Consider the following 12,076-nt stretch of genomic DNA (forward strand, 5'->3'; position numbering starts at 1 on the left):
CGCAAAAGAGACTTCCCTTCCATTTATTGCATTTCCGGTTAAAGCAGACATTATGTACCAGTTTTTCAGTGTCAGAAAAACATACATCTTAAAAGCTACATGGAAGCCTCAGAGGTTAAGAAGTATTTTTTTTTCAGTGCCTTGTTAACTCTTCCATTCTGCTCATCTTCAAACCAACATTTTACAGCCATGCTTTCAACAAAAGCTGTTCCCAAAGTTTCTGTATAAAAGAGACTAACATTCACACTAGCAGCTACCCAGAAACACCTCAGCTGCCTTACGCTCTTTCTCATAAGCATCTAAAATGAGATATTTCTGGGGGAATGTGTGGAGATGCATGACTGGCAACATGAGCATGATTGGCAAGAAATTAATTCTACTACGAGATAAGAACCCCAAGCACACACCTGAGAAGATCATAGTGTGGTTATGAAAGACTGCTGGTGTTCTCAGAACAAAGGAGAGGCCACCTGAAAGCCCACAAAACATCCTTAAATGTGTTTGGTATTGCTTAGATTGTGAGAAGCAGAAAATACTAAGGCATAAAAGGAGTGGACAGACTAAATACTGAAAAAGTAAATCTTATATTTTGCTGTTGTTGGAAGAAAACCTTTTGTCTCCAAAATGGGCACTTTACAGGAAAAGGAAAAGCCTCCTTTTCTTTTAATGTAAGTCAATGGAACCAGACATTTTTCCAAGTCACTTTGGGTCATTTCTTTTTGTCCATTCGTGAAACTTACACATAATGTAAAGGGCAACAAGCATTTTCAGATTATGTCAAAAACAAAAAAAATGATTAAAATGGAGAGGTTTTCTTCTGACAGTAGCAGTTTATTTGTTGTGTCTTTTGTGTAAAGCCTTCTGTTTTTTGTTAAATATATTTCTGCTTTTTTTCCTGACACTGTTTTGAAATTCATTCCGGAAATGAAGTAAATGAAAAGATGGTCTCTGACTAAACAAAGTACTAAACAGATTCCTGGAATTTTAAGCATGTTTAAGCATGTATTTCTTTAGAGTGAAAGCTGTGCATTGCACATCAACGTGCATGGAATCTTAGGACTGCACTTTCACACATAAGTTATTAACAGAGTCATTTGCACTGATTCTGTCTTCAGGCGTCAGAATGGAAGAGCAATGCCTCGCTGGCCCTCCTGAATCAAACACAGAATCTGATCATAGGCTCTGGCCTGCTAGCTGGATCTCTGCTCTGTGCATACTTTGTCACAGTGGATCGGTTCCAGGTGCTGCATATCTGTTCTCACCTTCACTTTAAACTAGATCCTTATGTCATTTTTTGCACCTCTTTTGCCCTTCAGATCTTTCACTGTGTGTCTCTCAAGTTTTTATTTTATCCTGTAGAGTTATTTGGATGGCATTATTGCTTAATGCTAATTGTATTTATATTCACTGTGACTGACTGACTTCCAGGTTGGGGACTATGTTCTCTTTGGGACATACGTTGTCCAGCTCTACACTCCTCTGAACTGGTTTGGCACATACTATAGGTGAAGTTACATCTCAGTAGTTATTTGACCATTTTCACTGGTTCAGCGTGGGAGAACAAGCTAAAATGATGTCATTATAGTAATAAACAACCCTTTATTCTGTGCCCCAGGATGATTCAGACTGCTTTTGTTGACATGGAGAATATGTTTGAGCTCCTAACAGAGGAGAAAGAGGTAGGAGATGAACATCTTGCATTTATTATTATTTGGTAGTGTTATGTGTTGCAGAGAGATTTTCGGCTCTGCCAGTTTCCCAGGCAAGGTCTTATCTTGCTGAGTCAAGAAGTCATGGTTTCCTCACAGAAGAGCAGCTAGATAGCAGTGAAATGTGTGTAAGATAGATGTGTGCGTACGTATATATGTTTTTAGGATAAATGTCTTGACTTTGCAGTAAAAAAAAAAACACTACGTTACAGAGTCTGTACCAAAAAATGGTTCTGACTTTGTAAAGTTTATTTTAACAAAAGCAGCATGCTATCTCATTTTAAACTGAAAAGCCAAAACATTTTGTGAGGGTTAAGGTTATAGTTGGGGTTAGGATGGGCTTAAATTTGTACAGCATAGAATTAGTTAAGTAAACATGATACACATGGGATATTGCTCAGTTTTCCTGCTAAGTTGTATAAGCTGAATTGTTTTTGTATAACTACTTTATTTAAACTACTTGGGTTATTGGAATATCACATTTTTAAATGGTCAGTATTTAAATATCACGTTCTCAATGAGAATAATGTAAATGAATTCATAACATATGAGTTAACACAGATGCACAAAAGCTCTGAAGTTTCTCTGACAAGGCATAAGATACTCATTTCATGCTTTTTATGTTTTGGTCGCATAATTATGAACATGTACCAACTGCATATTTTATTTCACTATTAAATGTACATTCATACCCGCACAGTGCCAAATTAAGAGTGAATTACTTTAATTTACAGGCATTTGAAGCTTTTAAGACAATCAAATAACATATTCTTTACTTTGTATATTGCTGTTTTGTAGTTTTATAAACTGCTGCCAGCTCATATAATAGAGAGATGTTCCTCTTCATGAAGGGAACGTGTGTTTGCTGTCAGCTGTGGTCTCTCCGTGTGCTTGAGTTAAGTGTATAAAGATTTCAATAAGCATCGAAAAATGAAATCAGACAGTTTATTGAAATTTAAAACTATATCACCGATATGTCCTTCATCTACTCTTTTTCGATGGTATCTTCATTCTTATCATCAGAAACCACTGTCAACAATCAAAACTAGGTATCTCTGTATACCATATGTGCCTAGATGCCTCCATATCCACCAATCAGATATATGTGTCCGATCTAGGACTACGTCTGAAAGTGGCTCAGATCTGATAGATTTGAAAACATTAGCTCTCTGTTACATCAAACAATCTGATTTATGCCACTTCCACTTGGTAATGTGAATATGACCCCTTCGTCCTGACATGGTATAAAAACAAGCGTGCGTGTATATTTCTGGTAAGGGCTTAGCCCCTCCAGTGGGAAACCTCTCCACAAAAACACACAAGCAACACCCGGCAAGACTGCTCAGCATTCAATGCCTCTTTAGATCTCATTGATATGGAAATGATAGAAGGAATTGAAGAAAAAGCCCTTACAGGACTTTTAAAGCTATAACTTTTGAATTCTAGATTTACTCTTACATTTGCACACAGAAAGGACCGAAAACCTTTTGATGGAAGATTCAGATTCAAGATTCAAGAGTTTTATTGTCATATGCACAAAATATGCCTCATTTTCCAAATTGTAACTCTGTCCAGCCCTACTCGTATGAGCTACTTGTGTATCCCTTAGTCATGCGTTCCTCCTACTCATAATCCTCTCTTCTCTACAGGTGAAAGATGATGTAAATGCAGTGGATCTGCTCTGCATTGAAGGGAGAGTGGATTTCCAAAATGTGTGCTTCAGCTACATAGCAGGGTACATTCCTACACGTTAGTAGCACTGCAGCAATCACAAACCATTATATATCCACTGTCCGGTGCACTCTGGCTCCCATTGTTTTCAATTTCCTGCATCTTGTCTTCATGTAAATATATGTATTTGTGTGCCAAATATATATTTTGAATGTCTTAGAATACAGACTGACTGACTGTTATGAGTTAAGACCAGAAAAATAAACATCCATTCTTTAAAACATTGTTTTGAATGTCTGCAGGAAGGAGATTCTCAGAAATGTGTCTTTCACAGCAATGCCTGGTCAGACAGTAGCACTGGTAGGTTTTCAATTGGAGAGTTAGTAAAGCTTCATTAGAGAAAAATATGTTAAAAATGATGAAAATATGCCCTGAAAGTGTAATGTTATACATTTCTCCTCTCACCACAGGTTGGTCAGTCAGGGTCAGGCAAAAGCACCATCATCCGACTACTGTTCCGTTTTTATGATGTCCAGGAAGGCTGCATCCTTATTGATGGTCAGGACATCTCAAAGGTGAGGAGACATGGTGTGTCTGTGTGACCTGGTGGTGGTTCTTTGACCTGAATCATCTCCACTTTAGACTAGATATCATCTATTCAAATGCTGATTCAAACACTCTTGGACAGTGGTCAACAGTGGCCCTTTCGGTTTCACATAAATCTCATAATGCCAAATCCACATGGTTTACACATCAAAAAACGAATTGTTTTCTGTTGTTATGCAGGAGGCACTCTGGAATTTAGCTTTAGATGCATTTGAGAAACAAGATATTACAAGTATTACATTTTTAGAATTTTACAAATGTTAATATTTAATATTATTAGCATGCTGTTTAAAATTAAATTAGTCTCTTGTTCTCTCAGCTATCCTTCCCTACACGGTGATTGTCATCTTTAAAGAATCAGCTTTAATTAAGCATAAATAAGTGTCAGATTATATGTAAAAGAACACTTTTGTTTGGTTTTCGGTTTCAGCTTTTGTCTGAGTATGTCCTGAATTTGAGTTTGTCAAGAATGTTCATTTCGATGCATCACAGCTCTAGATATATTTGTGTTTACATAACCTGAAGTTTTATTTTTATAGAATTCCTGAATACACAGAAAAGGAGTTACTCAAGGGCTTTCTAGCATCTGCTTACACTGCCAGCACACATAAGACACATGTGGTCATATGATGGAGTGAGTGAGAAAGATATGATAAAAGTGTTGAGAGCTGTAGGAAGATTTTTAGGGTGAGTGAGAACGGGGAACCTGCATCATGTTGTGACAAATTAACAAGCTATATAAGGTATAGCTTATGTAGAGATATGTAAGGAGCTACTTGAGTTGTATGGTTTTAATCCAGAATTGTTTTGAGGTGTAATTATATTACCAGAGAGGCACCAATTTGGAAATCAGCCAATGCTGATATCTGATATTTTTATGTACATGCAAGTGTAAAACTTGGGTCTAATTAAACCTGGAATAGCATTATTGAGAAATGTAATGTTTCAAATGTATAAAATACACATATTTTAGCATCACCTATTGTTCTGCTCTTCTGAGTATAATGTGTGGTGCATCAAATTTTAGTCTGTTTATACAGGGCGAGTTTTCTGACATATGGACGATTGAACTTGTTTGTTGTTTCTGAGAACAATATTTATACAGTATTTGCAGTGTTTTTGCACAAATAATATAAAATGTTGTGGGATTACGAGTTCGATGACTGTGTAGGGGTAAAAAGTGGAAGCTTTTAGTGAGGTTTTCTGGTAATTATACTTTACAGCAAGGAAAAAGGTCCACTGTGAAAAACTTGGATCATCTCAGGATGGATAGCAACCATTCTGAACAAATCAAAGATTGCATTTCCTTTGCCAAAGCTCCACTGCATATTTACCAAAGAACCATCTAATCCATTGTGGAGCATCAAAAGATTACTGTGTTACCGCTGGCATGAGTCTTGTTAGTGGTTTTAGGGATATTAGACTGAGTTAAAACCCCGGTTAGGAATTGCCACCCTAGCACTAGCTTTGAGGTATTGCAGTATTGTGTTGCAAGGCCTCTGTTGGACTGCCACTTGCAGTTATGCCTCATTGGGATTCCTAAACAGAGGTCCTGAATTAGTCTCTGCGTGACATGCTTGCTGTGGTGAATGGTGTGAAATCTGCACGCATTTGAACAGTTAAATGCTTTAAATTAAGTAATTGCTTCAGGATCTGACAAACATTATTGCCCGACTTACCTTTCTGAATAACATAAATGCTTTCAGTGAACACACCGGAAAAGGTTGGCTTTGATTTTCAGAGTTCCTTCTTGTGGTTTTGTTCCGCTCTGCTAACTGCGTGTATTCAATAACAAGGTAAAAGTGCACAATTATGCCTTTTTGAAGTGATGCTGCAGCAAACCTCAAGCGCTTTATATTTTATAATCGTAAAGCCTTGTAATTATAGCAGTTTTTCGGAAACGTTGCAGTCGCAGAGACGGACTCGCTCACGTACGCACATGCAAGCAGGGGATGGTGCTCGAGCTGCATGATTTCAGGTTCTCCTTCATATCCGAGTCAATCTGCCCCCTGTGAATAAATCATAGTGTGGGACTGGTAAATAATGAATACAGAATTTTAAGGCTGCTTTTATTCTGCCATGTGGAGGGAGTGTCTGCCCATTTGCACGACTTCTGCAGTCTGCTGAGAGGTGCTCAGAGTTCAGCCGCTGTGGTGCGCTCGCTCTCCCTCCCTCCCTCTCTCTCTCTCTGTCAGTCTCTCTGTCCATCTGTTTCTCTTTCTGTCTCACTTTTTCTCTCCCTTTGTCTCTCTCACTTTTGCTCTTGCTCCCTCTCTTTTACTCTTGCTCTGTCTCTCTTTTTGTCTTTCTCTCTTTCTGTCTCTCACTTTCCCTTTTCTCTATCTGTCTCACTGTGACTCCTCTCTGTCTCTGTCTCTGTCTCTCTCTCTCTCTCTGTCCATTTGTTTCCCTTTCTGTCTCACTTTTTCTCTCCCTTTGTCTCTCTCACTTTTGCTCTTGCTCCCTCTCTCTTACTCTTGCTCTGTCTCTCTCTTTTTGTCTTTCTCTCTTTCTGTCTCTCACTTTCCCTTTTCTCTATCTGTCTCACTGTGACTCCTCTTTGTCTCTCTCTGTGTGTCTCTCTCTCTGGCTCTCTCTCTCTCTCTCTCTCTCTCTCTCTCTCTGTGTCTCTGTCTCTCTGTCGCTCTCTCTCTCTCTCTCTCTCTCTCTCTCTGTGTCTCTGTCTCTCTGTATCTGTCTCTCTCTCTCTCTACCCTCGCCTCCCTCTCTCTTTCTGTCTCTCTCTCTCTCCGTCTCTCTGTCTCTGTCTCTCTGTCTCTGTCTCTCTGTCTCTGTCTCTTTCTCTTTCTGTGTGTGTGTGTGTGTACTGATCTGAGGCTGAAGGTAAAAGTTAACTCTGCTTCATGTCTTCACATCCGCTTCGCATAATGAGCGTGGCTTAAAGCCCAAATCTAAGTTCCGTAAAACTGTTTATAAATGAAAAGAAATCACTGTTTACAGCAGGACACACCTGTCAGCGTGAGATTACAACTGTGCTGTAATTAGGCCAGGTGAAAGCAGTTTACAGTTTCTCTCAATTGCTTACACACATTTAAGGGAAAAAGAATCTGTACTCAAAACTGCTCAACACATTTCTCAGAACTGTGCTGTTAAAATTGTTTGCTAGTTCAATCTAAGAAATTACTTAATGTGACAACAAACAATTGAACTAGTTTAATTAATCAAGAATACTGGATTGAAAGAATCGCTCATTAAAAATATTTATTTAGGTTGAATAAAACTATTTATCTTCTCCTTCTTCTTCTTCTTCTTCTTCTTCATTTATTTGTTACCACTAATTAATTTTTAGGTTGAACTGACTCGTATATTGTAAATATGCTTATATCTGCTCTCCCTATGCAGATATTTTTGAGTAACAGTATTTTGTACAAACAATGAACACATCATTTGCTTCTATAGATTATGAAATCCACCTTTATCTCAAACCTCTAGGTAGAATAATATAATTTTTAAATGCGTTTCTCAGTTCAAATGTGCCATCTCAATTATTTTTATGGACTTCCAGGCACTTCTTAACTACTATTAAAAAACCATAGAAATAACCTCCATAGAAAGCATAGAAATTAATCCCGTGTGGATCAACACATCAACATGAAGCGTACTTCAGTTCTCTGTGGCGAATCAAGTGAATATGTACTGCCCTCTTTAAATGTTTGAACTGAATTACAGAAGAAGGTTTGATTTTATATGGTGATGTTGACTGTTGATGGTATTTTCACAGCTAATGACACAGTTCAGACAGCAAGACTGATGGTTAGGGTAAATGGATTTTTCATTAACAACTTTTGTTCACTTTTCTGGAGTGAAGGCAGTGCGTAAATCATGTAGCCACTCCAGTCTCTGTCATTTATACCAAGATTTCTTGTCCCATGCAAACCTGTCATAAACATTACAGTTGTCCTGTGGTAAATTGGCATTACCCCAACTCCTCATGGAAAACTTATCTGTAATATAAGGCATAGTTGTCGTAAAACTAACCCCACTGTGTGGAGGCTGTACTTCAGCATGCATTTGCTTATATGGTTGAAAAATGATCTACAAGTTGTCAAATTGTTAACATATTATCTATGGAATTAGGACCAAGGTTAGAATTAAGATGAGGTTGTGGTTAGGTTAAGTTGAATTTAATAGATTCGTTTAGAAAAATCTCTAAGATGTTTTTTGTTTTTTTTCTGTGTTGTTACTGATGCTCAAATTTATACATTTTCTGTTTTAATCTTTCCAAAAAATGGCATAAGAGTTTATCATTGAGCACTGTGTGAAGTTTAAGTAGTTGGCAATGAGTCAACACCAGTAGGATATCATTACTGTCTGAAAAAAACACAACAAAGAATTATGTTCAAAATGCCAACTTTAGAGTAGAAAGCAAAACAGTTCTATACATTTCATTCAAGTTAAATAGATTTTTTTCTCTATTTTTGAACATTTCTATTGGTCCATGCATCATGAAATTTTCATATAATATAAGTGGGGAACTGGTGTGTCCAAATAAAGAAAAAACAATAGAAATTGGAATGCATTATGCTAAAGACATCTGAGTTTCAGTTATTGAGAATCTTGTGCCAAGATGCAATAACAATGTGCAAGCAATAATAAAGAACCATAAGTACCTGGAGAGTTTAATGGAGACACGCAAGTGAAACTTCAGTCTATATGATGTTCTGGTTGGATGTTCTTTTGTAAGATTGATGCACCTGCATTGAAATCCTTCTCTGGCTTTTCCAGGGATAATGATAACTGACTGGCCAAGAAAGCTGGGAGAATAAGTTTGTGGTTTGGAATTTGGATATTAAATAGGGAAATGCTTGTGGATAACGAGAGAAAAACACCCTCCGAACCATTTTGTTTTTCCTCTTGCTTTCTCATTCTCTCCATCATCCCCACTTTGTCATGCTATGACCCTAAGAGCTTTGCAGTCTGCGCGCAGGCACACAGCCTCACACTTGTGCGCCACAGCCACACATTCCTGGTGCATTAATGTGCATAGACCCCAGCAGGAAGCATGAGGTGGACTCAGTGTGCCAGAACCCTCCTCAGGGAGTGTGAGCTTTCTCATAGAGCAGGCATGAGAGCACATCGCTTTTATAGAGCAGCTGTCATCAATTCAACCACTCATCCTTCACGCCAGTGGCCAGATCAGCACCATTAAACTTACTGGAACATTAGGATGTACTCTCCAAGAACTGAGTGGAACTCAGTCCGTTTGGCTATAGGTTCTTACAGAGACACTAAAAGTCTGTGTACAAAATGGGTAAATGAATTCTGTGCAGTTCAAAAATGCGATGAAAATCAAATATAAATATTTCCCCATTCCCCAAATAGAGGCAATCAGTCAAGATGTGTTTAGTGTGGAAAAAGTTTGCTTCTTTAGTTTCACACTATGTATGTGAAGCTAATGTAGCTGACAAGTAATGTAAAGCCTATATTCCACCAATAAGCATGCAAACGGCATGGCTAAACCATCACACACTTGCACACAAGTGCAAGTTTTTAAAGGTAAGTTCTGGCCAGAATTAAAATTGTAACCATTTACAAATTTGCTTACTCTTTTCATACAGTGGTGCCACAGGGGTGTCTAGAATAAGGTTTTCCAGTTTAACTGCGAAAAAACTAGAGATGGCCTGATCAATGTTTTTGGGGCCAATACCGATCAAGTGCAGAGCTGGATAGCACATTTTTATTTGTCATTCTCAACAGCACAACAAATACACCCCTCTATTTAGCACTCCTTCAGGAGCTCTGCCCACCAAATTCATTAAAGTGCATTGCCAAGGAAAATAACACATTTGTGGCCATAAAACTCTTCATAAACATTGTACAGACAAATGCCTGGATATAACATTGAGGCGGACAACAGCATAGAAAGTCAACGAAGGTCAGCTCGCTAGATTCTGGGTATTCAGTTAATTTTACCCACCTGGGAAGCAGAGCAACTATTTCCTTTTAATCACTTTTCATGCCTTCAGCTCTTTCGACAGCTGAATTCAGCTTCTTTTCCACCAGCGTCTTGTTTGAATTTTCCCTTTCCACCTTAAATGGTGCAGTAGTTACATTCTAGTGCCTGTGCAGCTAACAGGACATAACAGTCATCATGCTTCACAGATGGGGTTTTAAATATACTGAAAAGGCTGACATACAATCGCTTTTGTACTTCAGTGATTCATTTTTATTTTCAGTGCCTGCCAAAGCCGTAGGTCACAAAGCTAGTGCAGTGTAAGCTAAGCTAAGCTTAGTAATCGGATGCTAATGTGCTAACAGAAACAAGTCCTCAAAGCTGTGAGAACAAACTGAGTTAATTGCAGCTCTACATGTTCACATAGCGAGTAATAGGAGCCGAATATGTATACTTCAAGAAAAATGTTTTTCATTAGTGAAATAGATTTGACCCCAGATAGTGAGCATATCAGTCCACTGACTTGATAAGGTGCCCCCCCCACTACTGACTGTTTGTGACCGCTTGTCCACCCTCAGACTAATCAGACTGTTGTCCTGGACTAACTAGTTTTCAATCTCCTCAAACAGCGCACATGGCTTTTCTTTATAAAATAAATTAAGACAAATATTGCAAACTACTGGCAGAATGAGTGATTAGGGCTAATATAAAATTATGTATGAAATATTGTTGTTGACATTACTAGTTTAGTTACAGATATATAACTGGCTTTATTTATGATATGTAAAATGATTTACTAAACTAATTTACAAAGGATAACAAAAGAAAGGATTGAAAGAAAAAAAAATTAATTGGACTATGAGTGGCAAATAAGTGCTATAAAAATGTGGCATTTTGTCTTTTACTCTGCTTAATCAGCAGTTTGCTGCCCTGTAACTGCTGAGCAAGAAGCCGGCGGGCCTTCAGCTTTGCTATCAGCTGGGCAAAAGTGGACCACTGTCATCTTGCTGTCTGGGATGAGGCTACCATCGCCGACGTCTAGTTCAAAAATTCCAGTTGCACATTTAATAGTGAAGCAGTTACATTCTGGTACCTTAAATATACTTGTTCATGTGTTTTCTGATGCTGACACGTTTTTACAGATCTGTATAAAAGTTTGGGCACTGTGGCCAAGTTACAAGTTTTGTTGATTTTTGCAGTGAAAGAAATGAACACAACCTCAGCAAACATTTTTTTCTGCAAATGTAATGCACGATTATTTTATATTTGATGAACTTAAAATTATGTGTAATAACTGTGGTATGTACAGAAATTTAGACACCTTACCAAGTCAGTACTTAGTAACTCTTAGTAACCCTCTTAGGCAGATGTTGCAGCTATCTGCCACTCTTCCTAGAAGAATGCTTCCAGTTCTGCAGTATTCTTGAACCATCTTGTATGCACATCATGTTCAGAATCTACCCATAAATTTTCAATGGTGGTCACAGTCAGGGAATTGTGATGAACTTTCCAAAAGCCTCAGCTTGCATTTCTTGAAGCAGTATTTGATGGATTTTGAGGTATGTTTTGGATCATTGTCCTGTTGTAGAAGCCAGCCTCTTTTCAACATCAGTTTCATGACTTACTGTCACATTTGCATCCAGAATTTGCTGGTATTTAGTGAAATCTATTCTTCCATCTACCCATGCAGTGTTTCTGTACCACTGGCTGCCACACAACCCCAAACCTAATAGATCTTGCTTAATAGTTGGAAAAATGTTCTTTTCCTTCAAATTCAGCCCCCTTTTTTCTCAAAACATACCTTTGCTGATTGTGGCCAAAGAGTGGCATTGTTTATTGTCATTAGTCCACAGCACATTTCCAGAATGCCCCTGGCTCATATAGATATTGTTTAGCACAGATGGTGACTTTTGTGATGTGGTTGCTGGTAAAGGTTCCTTCTATGCAGATCTTGTTTTTGCAAGCAGTGCTACACAGTAGAATTTTACATGACCAGCTTAATCTTTTCTGCAGGTCTTCATCATATTTGGCTTTTGTTTTACCTTTCTGGATATCATATGAGCAGTTCTATATTACAGTGTCTTTCACAGTTCCCCTTAACTGCCACTTCAAAATGATATTTGGAAGAGTGGAAATCTTTTCCTTACAGCCTTCCCCTGCTTTGTAGGCATTGGTT

At 38.1% G+C, this 12,076-nt stretch overlaps 1 protein-coding gene across 1 annotated transcript in view; it reads left to right on the forward strand.

The window, feature by feature from the left end:
• The window catches only part of abcb6b (ATP-binding cassette, sub-family B (MDR/TAP), member 6b), a 42,143-nt gene that overhangs the window by 14,114 nt on the left and 15,953 nt on the right, over positions 1-12,076 (forward strand). The window contains exons 8-13 of the mRNA XM_017691692.2: positions 1,116-1,241; positions 1,429-1,505; positions 1,616-1,679; positions 3,359-3,444; positions 3,683-3,740; positions 3,851-3,955. Of these exons, the coding sequence (XP_017547181.1) occupies positions 1,116-1,241; positions 1,429-1,505; positions 1,616-1,679; positions 3,359-3,444; positions 3,683-3,740; positions 3,851-3,955 (516 nt within the window). The remainder of the gene's footprint in view (positions 1-1,115; positions 1,242-1,428; positions 1,506-1,615; positions 1,680-3,358; positions 3,445-3,682; positions 3,741-3,850; positions 3,956-12,076) is intronic.

Source organism: Pygocentrus nattereri, chromosome 6 (assembly GCF_015220715.1).
Source record: "Pygocentrus nattereri isolate fPygNat1 chromosome 6, fPygNat1.pri, whole genome shotgun sequence".
Classification (NCBI taxonomy): Eukaryota; Metazoa; Chordata; class Actinopteri; order Characiformes; family Serrasalmidae; genus Pygocentrus; species Pygocentrus nattereri.